The 20,015-nt window shown below is 42.9% G+C and overlaps 1 protein-coding gene across 1 annotated transcript in view; it reads left to right on the forward strand.

Annotated features, from left to right (window-relative positions):
* Positions 1-20,015, forward strand: part of PIK3R1 (phosphoinositide-3-kinase regulatory subunit 1) — an 87,066-nt gene that overhangs the window by 4,497 nt on the left and 62,554 nt on the right. The window contains exon 2 of the mRNA XM_047852475.1: positions 5,650-6,370. Coding sequence (XP_047708431.1) covers positions 6,034-6,370 — 337 coding nt within the window. The 5' untranslated portion in view covers positions 5,650-6,033. The remainder of the gene's footprint in view (positions 1-5,649; positions 6,371-20,015) is intronic.

The following is a 20,015-nucleotide window of genomic DNA, read 5'->3' on the forward strand; positions in this document are numbered from 1 at the left end:
GACTTTTGCAAAATAGCTCTGCATTTTCACAAGAGGAGCCAGTTCAGATCATCTTCCTTAGTCCTCTTCGTTCCATGGCCTTTTCCTCAGTACCTGTTCACCGTGATGAGGCAGAGAACCAGAATAGTCACCCCCCTGGCCTTTCCCGGGTGATGGCATATGTTTCTGAGGCCCCTCAGAAGCTGCTGGAGGAGCATCGGCATCTTTCTGCCAGCCTCCTGGTGATGACTCCAGCTGGACCTGGGTCTCTGTTCTCTGCCCCTCCTCAGGTGCTCCGGCTCTGTGTCATCACTTGGTTTTCTGCAGAGTCCTGCCTCCTGGTTATTTCATCTAGTACCCCTGTGCTGTCCTGTACCCCTCCTAGCCTCACTGCTCCTTGGGTGCCAAACGGGCTTGCAGGCAGGAGTCTCCATCTAAACACCCTGCTTGCCCACAGTAGGGACTCAGCCCTGAGGGTTGCAACCATCAGCACGTTCTGGTTGGTTTGAAAATGAATGGGGCTGTTTGATGACTATTGATTTAGGTTCAATTTAACTTTGCTCTGACTTTGATTTTTATGATTTCCAGAACACTATACTTGAAAGGTGGAAAGCTTTTTTAAATAATTTCTTAATTTAGGTTGGGAGCTTGCCCTAGACTCAGACCTAGCACCAGGAGGACAGAGAAATGGAATGTAGGCAAGTGGGGGTCAGGGTCCATGAACGCTCCATGGCCTTTGCATCTGAGTCGAACATCCGATGTGTGCTGGGACCCAGTGCCAAACTGCTAATTTAACCACAGGATAGAATTGTATGATTAGAGTATATTCTTGATTTATTTGAAGTGATTTTAATATATCTTATATTCCTTCCTCCCATTAAGTTTGCTAAATCCTTGTCCTTTGTAAAAGGGGGGAGTAAGTCAACACAAAGTCAGAGCACTTTGCAAAGAATTTTGTTTGGTTCTCTGCCAGAGTGCCTGCAGGTTAGAGTGTTAAATTGAAAATTTACATTGAGGCATTTGAACATTAAGAAGTCATGGATTGCTGATTGTCAGACATCAGACACAACTTTATTTTGAGGCACAGAATAAGAATAGATCAGTATCTTAGCAAAGAGAGAAAATACACTTCTGATAAATGGTGTGACAGGCAATCTTTGAAAACATTGAAAGACTGGAGCACAATAATTACTGTTAAAGAAATTTTGAACTATTATATGTGATGTTATATGAGTAAGCTTGTTATTTGTTGATGGGATTTCTTTATACCTTTTACAGTAATTTACATGTGCAGTAGCTTAGAGCCCAGATTAGAAAACTGCATTACTTATTTGAAAACATTAATTTATGGATGGTAGATATTTTTCACATATAAAACCTTTACTATGTTAACAATTTTGTTGGAGCTAGGTGGAAATAGTTCATTGGACAGGTTAACATAGCCAAGGAGATTAGAGCCATAATCTTGTGAATCTTGGCAACATGTATCTGGTCAATCTGGGTAGTTTGGGCTCCAAATTGATCTTAGGAGGGTTATGTTACACAGGCAATGCCGGTGCCTCAGGCTGCTGAGTTTTCTGCCGTCCTGGGGAGAATTTGAGGGTAAGGGAAAAACGAAAAACAAAAAACTTGCCAGTTGTCAAGATATGATAGCTCTTGTGACTATGGTTTAATGTTTCCTATATCCCCCCTCAGGAGGAGCTGAGTTGTTAGAAATTGTGTAGTCAGGGGCCTGGGACAGCGGTAGGGGACATAGATGCCAAGAGGGGTACAGGTGGCAGTAGTTGAAGCTCTTAGAGCAGAAGTGGGCAGGATTCCAGAAGTGGGCAGCCTTCCAGAAGTGATGTGCCCAGTATTCTTTTATTCATAGTTTATAGACTTCTTTGGCAAGGATGCATTTTACTGAAGTCTCTTTGGAAGAAAATTTGCATTGTCTAAGATACTGGGTCCTGAACTTGATGGGACTGCTGCCAGGTTGTAGTGGCTTTTTTTGGCAGGTGTGTTTGTGAAAGAGCTACAGACACTATCAGTAGGGCCACTGTCACAGAGAGTAAATAGAAAGCAGACATTCAAGGTTAATCTGGGGGGCCAGAGTATGCAGGCAAGGAATCTGCATCATTGACCCCATGGACCCACCAGGGCTGTCTTTTGTCATCAAAGCAAGTTGAATTTGGGCAGTAGGTTTTCGTGGTGTTAAAAGTGGTAGACTTGGAGCTAAAGTACTTGAAGGTGACTTGTGATTCCTCCCATCAGTTGATCAGTGTTACCACGGCCAAGGTACTAAATTCTTTGTTATCTCAGTTTCCTCCTCTGCAAAATGAGAATATTGATAGTGCTGCCTCAGGGTTATGCTGAGTATTGACCCAACATGCTGGGGCGCGTATAGAGCCCATTAAGCGTTAGATGATTCTGATTGAATGAGTTAATACACACAGAGCTCCCAGTAAGTATTAGATAAGGAGGAAGAGGAAAAAGATTGGCTAGATTAGCATACATACAGCTTCCAGTAGTGTTAGATGATGCCCGTGATGACCAATATGACAGTGACCGTCATCGAAATGGGATGGCCATCGGGAGAAATTGTGTATTGTGCAGCAGGGTAGAAGAGCCTGCCTCTTCTCCCTGGCCAAGACAGGATAGGGACAGGACACTATCCAGTCCCCACCCACATGACTAGTCAGCTCTCCCTCTTCTCTTACAAGGTTGCTCTCCAACCACTTTGTTGGCACTGAATCTTGGCCAACCTTGAATTGTTTTGATTGATCTTCGTGCCCTTGGCATTGTTGAGTCCCAGAAGACAGGAATGGTGTGTTCTTGTAATCTTAGCGTCATAGAAGATGTGGCTTTTTGTTGTTTTTGTTTTTTGTTTTTTGTTTTTTTTAAATCCAATGAGAGCCCAGAATTCTGCGCAGGATTCTTCTAACAGGGAAAGTCAGGTTCTCCTTACAAACATTGAGGGACAGGAATTTGTAGAGATATATGGGTCTCTGGCACCTGGGTGGGAATTGCTAACTCTCAGGTCTGGCCTTCTTGAGGTCATCAAGTTCCTCAGGGCTTTTTTCCTCTTTGCACAGATTTAGCCTCAGGCCAACATTAGTATAATTTTCAGGTTTGCAAAACCTTGACCACACGTGGAGCCTCTTAGTGTGGCCTCCGCTGTTGAGGAACATGCATATCTACAGAGGTGTGCTGTGATGGGGGGCCTGGTGGCTGCTGAGGGCTGTGTGGGGGAGAGAGTGATTAAGAGAGACAGGGCGGGAGGGAGAGAGAAAGGGAGGAAGAGAGGGAGCATAAAATACTCGCCATTCTGTGAAGAATCTCACCAAACTGGCCCACTGGGTTGTTGAAATAGAGGAAGCCAGGCAGCAGCTGGTGGGAAGATCTCTCCAACCTACTAGTTGAAGATGTTTTTTTTTTTTCTTTCCATAAAGACCTACATTGCCAGGAAAAGCTAACAAAAATTTCAAGGCAGATTTGGAGGAATTAAATTATTCTTAGGCATGTTGCCTGGTTTCCAGGCATTTAGGGATATGTAAATTTTCATGTTCTTTAGAGTTCTGTGTCTCATTTGTACAGAGTACATTAGTACTAAAAACGAAATTTGCTAGTTCTACATTTTTGTGTGAATTTCTGCAGTGAATATTTAATTTGATCCTGGATCTATCAAAAGGAGAGGTTGTCTTCAAAGATAATATAGTTTATTTTTCTCCTACACCCTGCTGGTTGCTTTAATTTTTTTTTTAATCTGATGACTGAAACACAAAGTAGAATATCTATCTCAAATTAATATTCTTACTCTGCAAAGGTTTCCAGTGTTTGTTTTTTGGTTCTTTTAATTTTAACTCTCCTAAGAGTGTTATTGTACTATGGCTAAGAGGCTCTATAACCATGTAAAGTTGAATGCTTTATGCTTCTGAATGCCAACATTACTGTCTGCGATTAGATCTTACTTCTTAAGATGCATACGCCGATGAGTTCCTTTAATACTAAACATCTGAAGTGGCCCCACTCGTTAAAACGTATCAAGCTGTCTTTGATACAGAACACTGATATTCTGTGGCTGTCGAGGATGGCTTTGTGACTTGGCCAGCTTAACTGAAACCTTTAGGTTGCTTTTACTCTTTGTAATAAAGATAGCATTGAGAAACAACTAGGGTGCAAAGCGTGTACATGGACACCCTGTTCTATTGGCAAGCAGGCCCCTTGCTGACTTTCCCTCTCGAGAGTCTGGAATCCCTCTGCCTCCACTATGTTAAAAAAAAGAGAAAAGCTTGCAACTGCTCGTTTTCCCCGACACTGGGGCTGTCTTTCCAGGGTGATCTCCCACAACCATCTCTGCTTTCTCTTCAGTTTCTTAACTCCTCAAATTCTAGTTAGTATCCTCAATACCTCTAGACTGGGGTCTGCTTTCTCAAAAGCCAGTGATGATGCGGTGATGGGCAGAGCCCAGGTTACCTGGCCTTGACTCGCTTTCCTCCCTGCTGGAGGCCCCTGTGGGATTTGGTCTCAGGGATTCGCTTTTCCCACCAAAACCCTCTAATTTATTATTTCCCGCACATAGGGTTTGTGTCCAAAGCTTGACTTTGCTTTTTCAGGTGTGTTCAGCGAACCCCAGTGTTTGATCCTTGCATCATTTTTTAACCTTTAATATTTTTCCTTGTGAGTTCCTCCATTCCACTGAGTTCAGGCTTGCCTTATTTGCAGCTGATCACCAGATCTGTAGCATGTTCCCTGTCTTAGAGTCCCAGACCAGGTTTTCCCCTGCCTCCCACCGTCCTTGCATCTGTAAGCCTGTCAGTCCTCTTGGCTTCCCTTTGCCTGATACCCGTGGCTAAATTCTTTTAACGAACTCAGGTTCAGGCCTTTTGCTGCTGTCCTGACCCACATTTGAGCATCACTGCATCCACTCAGGCTTCTCGGGCAGCGTCTGTTATTTCATTCTTCTCCTTTCCATACCTTCTGCTGCCACCTTGGTTCATGCCCTCAGGACCCTTTTGCCCAGACCACTGCAGAACACGGTTGACACCTTTCCTCACCTCTTCTATCCCTATGCCAGTCTGTCCTAGTCGCTGTTACTAGATTGAGATTCTTTAAGTGCATCTCTGACCTTGCTGCTCCCCTCTCTCCACGCATTTTCAGTGGCGTCCTAAATTGGACCACATGACTCACAAACTCAGTGCAGGCATGCATCATGTCATATAACCCCTACCTATCTTCCTAATCCAGATCCAGTGTTCCCTCTTTGGCTTCAGATGGATTGGACTGCCTGTTCTAGCTCTTCCCAGAATATGACATTTGCTTAGTCACATCTGTACCTAAGATCATGCTACACATTCCATTCTGTCTTCAGATCCCTGCAGTTAGATGTGGTCCCTCCCTCATCGAACCCAATAGCACTTAGTCTCTGCCTGTCTTAGGGTACTGACCTAGTGTTATGGTTCCTTGTTTACCCTTCTTATCTCTGAGACGCTGCCACATGCCAGCACACCCCCCACCCCTGCCTGGTGTTCTTACTAATCTTTGTTGTATGTATCATGTTGAGCAATAGCACAACGGCCTGTGCATGTATGCCAAATTGATTAAATACTTGTTGAATGGAAGTAGAAATTCAAATTCACACAGATGGCAAAGTGTGATGTTCATTCATAAGCCTTGTTTTTCCTTTGCTAGGTGAAGCTCGCGTGTGGAGTGCAACAGTAAAATCAGACGCCAGATGGACAGTGTGACAAGAGTGTCAGAAAGGATTGGGCCTCGCTGTGAGAGTCAGCCTGGAGGCCAAGTGTTGATGAGTTGCTGAAAAGGAAGCCAGTGGGAGGACTGCAGGCCGCAGAGGAAGTGGCACTCTGTCTTCAGTCACACCATTGATGGAGGACAGATGGACAGCCGGACATCCAGTCACCTCTCCTCTTAAACCTTTGGAGAGTTGTCCTTTGTCCTCTGCTGGACACATATTAGGCATCTTAACATACTCTCTGAATTCGCTTTCCATAGAAACGTAAAATCAGACTGCAGTGTGTAACGAGACGTCTGTTGCATGGTGACAGGTGTGCAACCATGAGTGCCGAGGGCTACCAGTACCGGGCGCTGTATGATTACAAAAAGGAACGAGAAGAAGATATTGACTTGCACTTGGGCGATGTATTGACTGTGAATAAAGGGTCTTTAGTAGCTCTTGGATTCAGTGACGGACAGGAAGCCAGGCCTGAAGAAATTGGCTGGTTAAATGGTTATAATGAAACCACGGGGGAAAGAGGGGACTTTCCAGGAACTTACGTTGAATATATTGGAAGGAAAAAAATCTCGCCTCCCACACCAAAGCCCCGACCACCTCGACCCCTTCCTGTTGCACCAGGTTCTTCAAAAGCTGAAGCAGACAGTGAGCAACAACAAGGTCAGTGTTAATGAGCGATTGCTTTGTGGTGCACCCCCGCTCCCCCTCCCTTTTTTTTTTTTAAGGAAAAGCCTGCGATTTGCGTCGGACCGTAGTGTTCTCTGAGCAGAAACTTACTTTGACAGCCTTACCTCAATTTATATATGGTACATAAAAACTGGGTCAACCATTACAAGACTGGAAATTTGTGTTTGTGGGGTAGGGAGTTGTCAAAAGACGTAGACGGTGTATGAGAACTTGGTCAGTGTCTTGAAACCCTGCTTTTATAGTTGCCATTGAATTAAACATCTCTTGCATCCTTATTCTGTAATTGCTCGTAATACATATAAATAATCCTTTAAGGAAAGAAGAGGGTAAGTCTAACGTCAGTAGATGTAACATTAATTTGATTTGTGTGGAGAAATGTAGAAAGTAATAAAGTGACCCCAGAACTCAGCAGAGAAGAAACCATTGTTTTTATAACCTGGTATCTACCTCTGGGTTTCCTCTCCAGAAACACTGTGGCTGCAGCTGAAACCTAATCCTGTACTCAGTCTAGATGTAGAGGGAGTTCCCTTCCTTCATCGGCAATGTCATTTGTAGCATTAATGCCTCTACGGTGCTTAGCCCTCATGAGAAGAAAAAACTTACTGAATACTTTTCTTAAATGGAAACCACCTTGATTCAAAAACCACTCCTTGATACTGGAGATGGTCCACATTCTAGCTTTGTGCACAGCTGGTCGTTTAAGATTTTTCTTCTGTTCATTTTCACACAAAGACCAGCCCTCTGCTCTGTTTTGCTGTTATCACCTTTGTTAAATACTCATTTCTTCATCGGTAAATTTCAAGCTTTTTGTTCTTTCTTTCCTCCCCCCCCCCTACATAATTTTTTTTTTTTTTCTCAGACTGAGAAAGGTTTGGCAAGGTATGTTTAAAACAGGTGGGCCCATTTGCCGTGGTTGCATGTTGAGTAAAACTGCCTGTGGCATTACAGTGTCTTTCTGGAAGGGATTCTGATACAATCATGCCTTCTTGAACGTTGGCTTATTCTAGCACATATGAATGAGGTAACAAGAATAAAGGAGCAGAATGCAAGGATAAATAGCTGCTTTTTAGCATTGGGTAGCAATAGGATAGGGAATATTTTTAAAAGTCAAGGGTAACTGCCTAGAGATACCTGAAGGGATGTGCTCTTTCCTCCCCTGCCCGACCCAACAGGGATACTTGTTTGATGAACATTATACCGTACTTTATAAATCATGTCCAGATAATGTCTTCTACTCTACAGTTCCAAAGCAAAAGTTAATTTTTTGTGCAACAAAAACATAAAACATTGACTCTGCATATGTTTATATGGTTTTGTCAACCATTGTGTTTCATTTAGCAGATAGAAAGTATACATGCAATTGGGTCCCCCCCCCCCCACCAAACTACATATTTTTAATTTGTTTGTTTTTTGAGTTAAAAAAAATTCAAAAGGAAAAATTACTTAATTTGTCCCAGAATACAAAAGATTACAGAATCCTATAAGTATCTGTGTTGGATTACCAGAGAAGATAATGTAAAAGGTGGAAAAAGGGATACCGTATTGAGATTAGTGACACAAGATTTTGTAAAAATAATTTCTAAGCAAAATTGCATTTGAAAACTGCCATTAGGTATAACTTTTCATTATAAGCAAAGTGATTTTCTCTTTTTAAGCCCGAACCTATTTTATAATGCTTGCTTTCTCATCTGATGCGGTGACAATAGAGATTTTTAACAGCTTTTCCTTTTTTCTTTTTACTACATGGAAAGTGGACTAAATGAAATTTTTAGCAGAATTTAAGAAAGAAACCATGACATTGTGCATTCAGATATTAGAAAGAGCTGGCCTAAATATAAATGAGTCATTAGGAGTAACTGAAAGATTGAATAGGCAGTTGAAATGGGAGATTGTGAGGGGGCTTTGGTACTAAACTGTAGATTTTCCAGAAATGTAACCTTCTAGTCTCATTTACATACGACTGCTATGAAGTGAGAATTCAGTAGCTCCTAGTAGTTGCATGTCACATTGACAAGGAAAGTAGTTGTAAGGACAACTATGGGGATTCACTTTCTTTTTGCCCACGTGTATGTTTACTTGGAAGGCTCTGCAGTGACAGATTGTGGGACAGACAGAGAGGATAGTTCTTTTCTTGCTGTCATTGAATTCTTTAGCCCTTTTTCCCTTTTATTCCCCTCTCCTAACTTGATTTAACCTGTTTTTCGTGTTTGACTGTCTTTATTTTATTTTGAAGGTTACCCCTGAGGTCTAAGGATCAAATGCAGTCCTCCTGTTGAGATAGTGTGCCATGGGGAGTTGGCACACCCCGTAATGGGAATGGGATAGGTAGAAGGTGCTCACACCTGCCTGCCTACTAATTGTGTGGTTCTTGTCTCCTGCTCTTGCAACGTACTCTCTTTTTATTTTTTTAATGTTTATTTTTATTTTTGTTTCTTTTTCTTTTTCTTTTCCTTTTTTGGGGGTGAGAGAGAGAGAGAGAGTGCAAGCAGGGGAGGAGCAGAGAGAGAGGGAGTCACAGAACCTGAAGCAGACTCCAGGCTCTGAGCTGTCAGCATAGAACCCAATGTGGGGCTCGAGCCCACAAACCCTGAGATGATGACCTTAGCTGAAGTTGGATGCTTACTGACTGAGCCACCCTGGCACCCTTTAAAAAATTTTTTTTTAAGTTTATTTATTTTGAGAGGGAGAGTGTGAGCAAGCTTGTGCATGCAAGTGAAGAAGGGACAGAGAGAGAGAGAATCCCAAGAGACGTCTGTGCTGTCCAGTCAGAGCTCGATCCCATGACCTGAGTCAAGATCAAGAGTAGGATGCCTAACTGACTGAGCCACCCAGGTGCCCTGTCTCTTCTTAAAAGAAAGTTGTCATTGAGCTTCGGCCAAAAGTAGACTTTGTGTGAGGGATTCCTTCTTACATAATAGAACCCACTTTTCCACTTTCCGTGAATGTTCCTGGAAATAAAGGTGTGAAGGTTAGCTTTTGAAATTCCTTTGAAAATCTGATAAACCTTCCACCAGTACATTTTGCGTACAGTGTCTGAGGAAGCCCAACCCGTGGATTGAATTAAATGTGTGAATTGCACATTGTTGTGTTGATTGGCCTTCGAGTCATTCATTCACCATGAATTGCATCCCTGTTTTGTGCCAGAAAGTAGTGATGAAAATCGGCATCTAGATTTGAGAGGGATAGCATGCCTTCTGATACCCTGGCCTTCCTCCTCCTACCTCAGGACTCTGCTTCCTTCCCTCCGCTTGGGCAGCTCTTGGGTGACCTACTGTCAGCTCTTGGCTCAAATCTCACGGAGGCTGGCTCTGCTCTCCTTACTTCACGTGGCGACATGCCCCTCTGCTTTCACAAAGCATTTACTTACCATGTTGATATTTTATCATCTGTTCCCTCTGGTAGACTGTAGGTTCCATGAGGGCGAGGGTCTTGGTTGTCCCTCCATTATCCCAAGCATCTGGAACAGTGCAGTAGGTTCTCAGTAAGTGGATAAAGGCCTGCTTCCAAGGTTCATCATCTAGCTGTTTCACATCCCAGGTGACTTGAAAGGAGCCATGTGCTTTGTATGTTCTACACAGGCACACAAGGCGGTGACAGCCCCTCCTGTTTTTAGAAATCACAGTTTCTTTGTGCTTTCACACCATTCACATCTGAGGAACCTTGCAGCCTTGGCCATGACCGTTGCATGCCGTGTCTCCAAAGCTGTTATTTAATACTCCAGGGCTTGGGATAGGTAGTTCTGCTAGTGGGAAGTGTGTTAAGCTGATAGTGGGTACTGTCAGCCACTTAAGCAAAGTGATGAGAACATGTGTCAAAAGCAGCAAGTGTCTTCAGGCACAGATTTTATTCCCTCTCCCCTGCTTTCACCTGCTTCCCTTTGCGTGGGGGCTAAAATTGCCAACGAGAGTGTCCCATTACACTTGCCCACAGCGCAGTCAAGCCCTGTTTGACCTTCGGAGACAACTCCCTTGCGAACAGGTGAAGGGTGTGCAAAATGGGTGTCACGTGGTCCTTGGGGGCACCATGCTGTTGAAAGACTACACTGGCTCCTTCTGCGTTAGGCTCTTCAGACACTGGCATTCCATCCCTGAACACACAGCCCCATCCAACCTTGGTCCCCACTTCTTTGTACACCAAGAAATGGTGGAGGTGGAGATGTAGGGATAGAGGAATGAAAATGTATTTCTTTCTTACGTAAGTAAACCATGCCGCGGGGTTATTTCTTGAAACCGCATTTTGCGATTCTTTAATTATAAAGTCACGGTCACGTAGAATATTTAGACTAGTGAGATTCTAGGGACAAACTAGAATCTAGTCTACTCTACAAACTAGTGACCGTGTTAGTTTGAATAGAACAAACATTGGAATCTGCTCACTTTCGAGGTCACTTAGGGGTCCGAGTTTGTACCCACCTCTATCCCCCATCTACACGGCCCTTACCACCCCCATTGCGGACCCTGACCGTGAGTCCCAGGGACCAGCTGGTTCCACATATAAAACATGAAGCATACATTTGGTAGGACCGATTTTAAATTTTGATCAAAACTCGTTCTAAACAGAAAAGGCAAAAAGCTTCTAACTTGTCTTTGCTTTCAAGGTTCCCCCAGCCATGTTATTTTTACATTTATCACACTCAGCATCTGAGTGCCTCTCCGTGGTTGTCATTCCCCGTCTAGAAGGCAAGGCTGTAATAAATCACATAAATTGACTATACTGTATGGAGGTCACAGAAGATAGCGACCTGATCCCAAGTTGCACACCTTTGCTGAGACTCGTGGTCATAACTTACTGCTGTTACTCCCCCAGATAGTACCCGTGAAAGCAATCGGCTTTGCTTCACAAAGCCCTGCCTTTATGAATTCTGTTTCAGTTGCCATTAGACCTTGTCGTAACTTTCCGCACCTGTTTTCCTACTTAAGTGAGACTTGGCTGTGAGGTCAGAGCATCGTCCTGCTGATGTCCCCTGAATGGTGGGGTAAGACATCTGACTTTTGGTGCTGACTGCCCACCCGGCTTTGTCCATGCTGCTTGTGTGAGAAAGCAAGGCTGGTTAGAGGGTATTTGAAGGTGAAGGCTGTAGAGCTCTGCCTCTGACTTCTGACCAACTGGAAAGTTTAGTCAGCATGCTAGAGATTTTTAGCCAGGTGTAAAAATTTAAGTGTTTGACCTCTGTGTTTTAGTATGAAATTAAATACATTTCCAAAGGATATCATCAATAGAATTGATTGGAGACTAGGTCCGGAGAAAACAAATGTGCTAATTATTTCTGATAAGATCAGATGTGCCTGACCACTTCTCTTACAATCCCAGAATATATGACTCCTGTGTTAAGTTACATATTATAGTTCTCCCCTCTTGAGTGTCAGCACTGCTGTTCTTTTTTGCTAGATTCTTGACTTTTAAGACATTTTTCCTGCGAATTTGAAATTTAGTTATTTGTCTCCCCAGAAATGTGAAGAGAAAGGAGAGTAATCCCAATGAACAATTTCCATATCCTTGAGAAGAAAATTGACAGAGAAAAGCTTCTCACCTTGGCTGCTTTTTACCAGAAAAGGTCTGCTGGGAGCTGGCTGGCCATGTTCGTTCGGAACTCTAGGCAAACCCTGATGTCAGATGAGTAGGGAGCATCCCTTGGTACCCCCACACAGAGAGGAAGACATTCCTCCCTCCTTCCTCCAGTCTCTTATTTGACCAGAAGGGCTCTGTTTTCTCTTTTTCAGGACAGTTAAGTTCAAGGTTACAGATAAGACATTATTTGAGGAAAAGATTTCTGCCGTGTTACCATGACCTGTGTCATGTAGAATCACAGAGCTTTGGTACGGAAGTGATACTTTCTTAGTGAGATATATGTTCAGATGATTTCCTCAAGGGTTCTGGCTATCGACATTTCATTATGTGCTCTTTTTTCCAACATGGGTAAAACGTCCAATGTCCCTATCTGTACAACCTAAACAAAGCCTCCACACCTCTGCCTCAAACAGGATCTTTGTCAAGTGGAGTGAGCCTCTTCTGTGTCCTAGCCACCCAGCTAATGGTGATGCTCTAATGAAATTTTCTTTATCATAAAAGTAGAACTCTGTCTTGCGAAAATGTTTCCTTTTGCGTTTAGTCGTCAGTAGATTCTTTGATAACTTTGAGGTCAATCTTTCTGGTTTCTAGGTGAACGCATCTTTGTCGAAGACAGGAGAAATGCTGATTAATAAGTACTTCTTCCCAAAGTCAGGGTTTGAGAAAATAATTGAAATTACTAAGTTTAACAACAAATGGTGCCTTGCATCTGCTAAGTAGCATCCAGAAAGGGGAGAATTTTGTATCTCTGGCAAGAAAGAATAGCAAATATGTGATGCCATACACATATCCATGTTTTTCTTTGTAAAACAGATGTTAGCAGTACAGCTGACTGTTGTTTGTATGTGTATCTTCGTTGCAAACACATTTCCATGAGGAATGACACAAAATTGGTTTGAAGGCTGAGGTAGGGGGAAAAATAACTTGGTGTGATGGCTGGAAACGAGAAGCATAATTGCATGATGGATTATATCTAATGTTTCGAGGTCTTGGTCAGTTTTATAGCATTGAGTACCAAAACAGTTCTTAGGCTTTCATTGAAACTAATCTAAATAGAGAAGGTCAAGGTGCACTAGAAGTTGGCTTTATTTTCATTTCTTGGGTATAATCCCTAAAATGTCAAGTTTAACAAGATAACTGTCAGAATACTTTATAAATGTGTTATTCTTACTTACTAATTTCTATAAACGACCACAGTATTTTGTTTTTACTATGATAACTCCATGCACTCTACATTGTTAAAATGTTCTGATAAAATAGAACTTTGCACTTGAAAACAAAAACAAGCAGCAGATCTTCCTGTTTAATTATGTATGCACAACTTTGTCCCAGTGGCTTTCTGCCATCGAAAGCATGGCTGTCACTTTCAGGAATACCTTTTCTGGATACTTCTTGCTTGGAGGTATTTGCATTCATCTGTTCATCTATTTTCAGTTGATAGCTTGTATTATGCGGTGCCTATGGATTCATCTATCCCGTCACAGTTTGAGGCATACTGAAGTTCTGACTGTGAATTTATTACACTGTATTGTAGGAGACTGTTGGTAATTTGATGATCAAATGTGATATCCAAGATAGTAAAGATGTTGGTGTAAGTGAAATATAAATCTCTATGATACATTATTAGAGTCAGAAATTCCACTCTACTTTGCTTCCTCTAAATTCCTTAATCCTTCTTCCTCTCCCTGCCCTTTTCCTCCTCCTCCCCCTCCCTCCTCCTCCTCCCTCCTCCTCCTCCTCCCCCTCCCTCTCCCTCCCTCCCTCCCTCCCTTCTTCCTCCTCCTCATCCCTCCTCCTCCGCCCTCTCCTCCCCTTCCTGCTCCTCCCCCTCCCTCCCTCTCTCTCTCTCCCCCTCTCTCTTTCCCTCCCTCCCTCCCTTCTTCTTCTTCCTCCCTCCTCCTCCCCTCCTCCTCCCCTCCTCCTCCCCTCCTCCTCCCCTCCTCCTCCCCTCCTCCTCCCCCCTCTCCCTCTCTCCCTCCCTCCCTTTCTTCTTCTTCTTCTTCTTCTTCTTCTTCTTCTTCTTCTTCTTCTTCCTCCTCCTCCTCCTCCTCCTCCTCCTCCTCCTCCTCCTCCTCCTGAGCCCGTCCCCCATCCTAGTGTTGTCCAGTTGTAAAAATAAGAAGTAGATACTGTCTCTGGGTACCTGGGTGGCTCAGTCAGTTGAGCTTCCAACTTGGCTCAAGTCATGATCTCCCGATCTGTGAGTCCGAGCCTCCCGTGGGGCTCTGTGCTGACAGCTCAGAACCTGGACCCTGCTTCAGATTTGGTGTCCATCTCTCTCTCTCTCTGCTCCTCCCCCACTCAAACTCTGTCTCTCTCTCTCTCTCTCTCTCTCTCTCTCTCAAAAACAAATGTTAAAAAAAAAAAAAAGTAGATACTGTCTCTTCTGAGTTTTGGCTGTATTTTTGCTTTAACCTCATACTGACACTTGGTCAGTAAAACTTTCTCCATTCCTACTCATAAGAATTGCTGGAGAAACAAAACCCAGAAAACTTAAGTTGTCACTAGTAGTCGTTCATTAGTACTTCAGCCCAGAATCCAGAAGAAGGGTAAATGGCGAAGGGACTTGGATGGAAACCCAAGCTGGGATGATTGGGCACATGTGCTCGTGTGACCCCCCCTGCAAGATCTGATATGGAGGTTGGGCCAGGAAATCAGATGGGATTATTGCTAATGAAAGTGCCACATTGATACCAAGGGTTTTTTTGTTTTTGTTTTTGTTTTTTGCAAAACTGTGCACTGTATGATCTTAAGATATATTTCACCATTGTGAGAACTTACGCTCTCCCTCTGTTGGTGGTCACTGAGGAATGGCTGACATCTAAATTAGTTTGTGACTCCCATTGTGACATATTGTAGTTCATGAGTGAATTAAGAGACACTCATGGAATGCCTCCCTTGCGCTGTGTCTGTGTGGTGTAATTCATTGTGTTGACATGATAGGCGCTCAGAGTTCTTAAGTATTTGTCTAGTGGGTTTTTTGTTAAGTTTTCCAAGGCAGGTAGAGAGGGTGATGGTGTTAACATTTGTCTATTCCAATTAGAAAGATTTGTTTCTTCAGAGCTCTTCAAATTTATGTGATGGAAGTATTAGAATATGTGCCCAAGAGGCAACACATGAGCACAGGCGTTGGGCAAGGCTGCATTGTAAAGTCAGCCAGATTGTTGGGGTCGTCCTCATCCTACAAGCTTTATCCTGAGGAAGGAAGCTGCCATATGGCGCCACAACTCAGACTCGGCACACGGTACCATTGCCAAAGCGAGGAGCCCTCGCACTGGTTCCCACTTGCTGTTGGTTCTTGGAAAATTCATTTTTCAAAATTACTTAAAGTTGTGAGTAAGATCATCTATTGTGAATCCGCGTTCAACACCCCGGGTTTATTTTTATCCTATTTTTTAAAATAATTTTTAATGTTTAAGAATGTTGCGTCTTTATCAGTGAACAGTTCATTTGAAATAGATCTTTCCATCCCTGTGTCCTAATGGTAGAAACATAGTTGAATACTTGTATCGTTACTTTATAATTTGAAAGTATTTCACAACGTTGCTGACTTGCTTTTTTAGGTAGCCAAAAAATAAATTTCCTATTTTTTGAAGGAGAAAGATTCAGAAAGGTTAGAGCAAAAAGACTTTATTGCTAAATAATATTGAGTATCTGCTGAGTACCAAGGAGTGAGATTTAGTGCATTTGGTTAGGACATATCAAAAGTATATATTATTGTCATTGTACCATACTTTCCCCATGGTTGTATTTAAATGTGGAAAATGCCTTTTTCAAAATGTACCTTAAATTAACAAATATCATCAAGACTTTGTTATAAAAAAAAGTACCTGAAAAGTTTGCAGACTTACTGTTTGCCAGGCGTTTTGCTAGACATGTCAGAGATATTTTTCATTTGATTCTTGTATCCACCCTGCACAGATTGCATTCTGACCATTATTTTCCCGATTAAGAAGGTAAAGCTCAGGGGACTGCAAATATTTAGAAAGGAGGGGGCTCCATAGAAGGAGCATTCAGAGGGTTCAGAAACACTCCAGCAAGCCCTTGTGTGGTTCTGGGTAAGCAGTCCTTTGTGAAGTTATCAGTAACTGAAGAAACCAGATAGTTGCAGCTTTTTGGGTGGTCTTCAATTATGTTTGTTTTATCAGTTAAGTTTCACTGGCTGTTACATTCATACAGCCACACAACAAATTACCTTTGTTTTACATACAACTCACAGCATTTTCTTATGTCTCTTAAATACATTCAAGGGTTGCATCACAAGGAGACTGATGAGGCCAGGAAACCAAGACAAAGTTTTGGGTCTATGTGTGTATATGCAGTTTTCATGGGGGAAGAAAAAAACCTTAATCAGATACTCCAAAGTTATGTGCCATGGTTAAATGGTTTCACTTCCATATCTGTTATTTTGGAAGAAGTTTATGTCTGTTTCAGGTGTTTACCTGAATTTGAAATTTTCTTCTTTCTCACTTACAATTATATCATTTTGATTGAAATGGAGCACAGGCTGGTTATTACCTGTTTAAAAGCCAAAAAGCTGAGTGTGTCCAGCATAAGAATTAGGTGTTTTGGCATATGGATGCTGGCTGCTTGAAATCCAGAAGTACAGGAAATTCCAAGTGGACTCAAATGAATCTGAAGTCTTAAACCTAAGTTGTGTCACAGTTAGCAGTAAACGCCATTTTAAAGTCTGGCTAATGACTGAATTCCTTTGAATGTCAAGCTTTATTTCTCAGGAAAGTCAGTCAGTCCTCGCCAAGTTTCTCACATAAACACTGTGTTTCTGTTTCCAGAATCCCAAGGACAGGAGGGTAGGTGAGAGCACGTGAAAGGCACAGGTGAATTTTATTTCTGGGTGTTTATTTTATTTTTATTTTTTAACGTTTATTTACTTTTGCGACAGAGAGAGACAGAGCATGAACAGGGGAGGGTCAGAGAGAGGGAGACACAGAATCTGAAACAGGTTCCAGGCTCCGAGCGGTCAGCACAGAGCCCCACGCGGGGCTCGAACTCACGGACCGCGAGATCGTGACCTGAGCCGAAGTCGGACGCTTAACCGACCGAGCCACCCAGGCGCCCCTATTTCTGGGTGTTTAAAAGGACCATGTGATCTTGCATAGAGATAGTCTCTCCGAGGCAATGAGTGCCAGCAAAACTTCTTGGATGCTTTTATTTGGACTCATGTCTTTATACTTGAAAACATTTGCAAGTTTCCTGATTTACAAAGGTGTGTCTGCCGGGTGGTCCGGACACAGCCTCTTGAGACTTCTCACTAGAGTTCCTAAGAAAATCACTTGGAGTTTTATAAAAATGAGAAATGGCTACTGTAAACTAAACAGAACTGGCTTTCAAAGCAGAGAGTAAGTCCTGGCCCCCTGTAAATAGCTGGGTGGGGCCATGTGCTCCCCCCTCCCCCCACCTGTAATTCACAAGGAGCTCAGGCATCTGTCCCTAGAGTGCCCTTCCCGTCCTCTTTCTCATGTCACCCGAAGGTGCTTTCTTATGTAGTGGGAGAGGTCCTAGCTCCGCAAAGAATGGGCGAAGCTGGGATCTTGGGACACGGGTATTACTGTTACATCCTGCCATTGTCCCTCCACAAAAGTAAAGTGTCCAAGGTGGGAAAGAGTTAGAAAGACCTGCGTTGACTGAGGGTTTGAGCACTCTGATCGAGTTCTCCATCATTCAGCACCTCAGGAAGCCAGGCAGTGAAGGCAGAAGAAGGTTTTCTTTCAGGACAGGGAAATGACATTGGAACGAAAACCACACTGGGAATTGGCCTGGGAACTCTTCACCTCAACCGGACAGGCGACTCCAGTTCTGAAGCCAGCGCCCAGTGGATCAGGAGTAGCTCAGAGTAAACACCAGGCCTGGGTAGATTTCTCCTTGCTTCTTGATCACGAAACAGGAGAAACATAGCTTAGCCTGATCAACAGGGTTGCTCCATAAAGGAAAGGGGAGATCAAATAGAAGACTGGAAGAAAGAACAGACCTCCAGCAATGATTTATTGCTTCAGAATGACACGGCCCTGATGAAAGAGGGGCAGAAAGCAGTTAGATGTTCATGAGTTGAAAAAAATAACAAAAAACGATGGGATGGATGAAATGGAAGTGAAACCATAAAAAGTGATCATAAAGAAATTAAAAATGTGATAGTACATTAAAATCCACATGGGAGACCATTAGGAGTAGAATTAACGCAGTTGAAAAGAAATTTAGTGTCGTAAAGAAGAAATGCAGATACAGCTCTTCTGGCATCCAAAGAAAAAGAAAAATGAGGGAGAAAGATGATGGATGCATAGAAAGGAGATATAACATGAGAATTGCAGGTGCTGATAAACAGGAAATCCTATCAAGCGAAAAAGAGCAACATAATAAAAATAACCTTGCATGCATGTGTGCACATTTGAAAGTGTTCTCCACATTGTTGGTATGAAATCAGTGGAAGGCCTCTTCTGGATACATTTTGGCCAAAAAAAAAAAAAAAGTTTTACATGTAAAAACATTAAAGCCTCTAGTCACAATATCTAGTTAAGTACCAGGCTTCCTTCTCCTTTGTAGCTGTCCGTGCCAAAAGATTGTAGTTTGCTGTCAGTAGAGTTTTGAGGACAAAGATGGCAGCTTGAGAATTTAGGGTGTTGCTCCCTTGTATTTCACATGGAAAGGCAATTGACAGACACTCTTTATCCTGTCAGCAAGAGCTCAGACACATACACGAAACTTCTCGTCTCACATGGGAGGACCTACACATTGCTCTTCATTTAAACTTTGTAATGAGAAAGGCAGAGGTTGATTACCTGGAAGAACAGTTACCCAAAGGATAAAACTGTCAGGGGTGTATTTTCCAAATACCTAGAAATAAAGTGCATGTTCCCAAACGCAGACTACAGAGATAGTGTGAAAATATTATTGCCGTGGGGAAGATACTTACCTTGTGTGAAAATTTAAGGAAATACATGTATAAGCATACATAGGTACCTGTGTATACACACACAAATCTAGAAGTGTGGATTTATACGTGCCTATATTTGTGTGTTCAGCAAATGCTAGTTCTGCGTCAGGTGCTGTGCTAGTAACATTTTACTACGTTAAATTGTTACTTTTCATAGGAATTCTGGGACATTGGCCTTATTATTATACCTGTTGTAAAGGAAAAGAAATTAAAGTTGAATTAAATGATAGCCCAAGCTCACACAGCTAGTGGAGGAGTTGGGATTTGATCCCAGACTGTCCGCCTGGTGCCCCACTGTGCTTAAGCAGCTCTACCATACCGCCGAAGGCCCCTCGGGCGGGATGTCTGTGCTCTGTGACGAGGCTACATTCCTGGACACAGCCCATCGGCCAGGAGGGCACCCCTGAGCCAAAGATGATCCCCTGGCTTGCCAGGGACCTGTGACATGATGACGTGACCTGGTATCAGGCGATGAGTTGAACAACCAGGTTTTTCCACTTGCAGGAAACAGACCCAAGAAAAACTAAAGACAATGAAGCAGTTGTGTGAGTTACTCTCCCTTTGGGCAGAAGAACCTCATCAGAACAGGAGGTTGGGAGGAGGCCATTAAAGTCGTGTTGGGGGGCGCCTGGGTGGCACAGTTGGTTAAGCGTCTGACTTCAACCAGGTCACGATCTCGCAGTCCGTGAGTTCGAGCCATGCGTCAGGCTCTGGGCTGATGGCTCAGAGCCTGGAGCCTGTTTCCGATTCTGTGTCTCCCTCTCTGTCTCTGCCCCTCCCCCGTTCATGCTCTGTCTCTCTCTGTCCCAAAAATAAATAAACATTGAAAAAAAAAATTTAAAATAAAGTCGTGTTGGAATCTGTGGGATGTAAATGGTTAAAATATTAACTTTTAAGTTCGCACTCACTTGACTAGTGCCTCTCAAAATGTTTTTTACATATATATGACATTATATATTTATAAAATGGGGTAACATATATCGAACAGTGTATATAATGCTATATATAAACATGTCTGATGTCTGATGGGACAGTGTATAAGGCAAAACAGACAAGGTGCTGTTGATTCAATCATGCAAATATTCCTTTGTGATTGAGTTT

This window comes from Prionailurus viverrinus, chromosome A1, assembly GCF_022837055.1.
Source record: "Prionailurus viverrinus isolate Anna chromosome A1, UM_Priviv_1.0, whole genome shotgun sequence".
Lineage (NCBI taxonomy): Eukaryota > Metazoa > Chordata > Mammalia > Carnivora > Felidae > Prionailurus > Prionailurus viverrinus.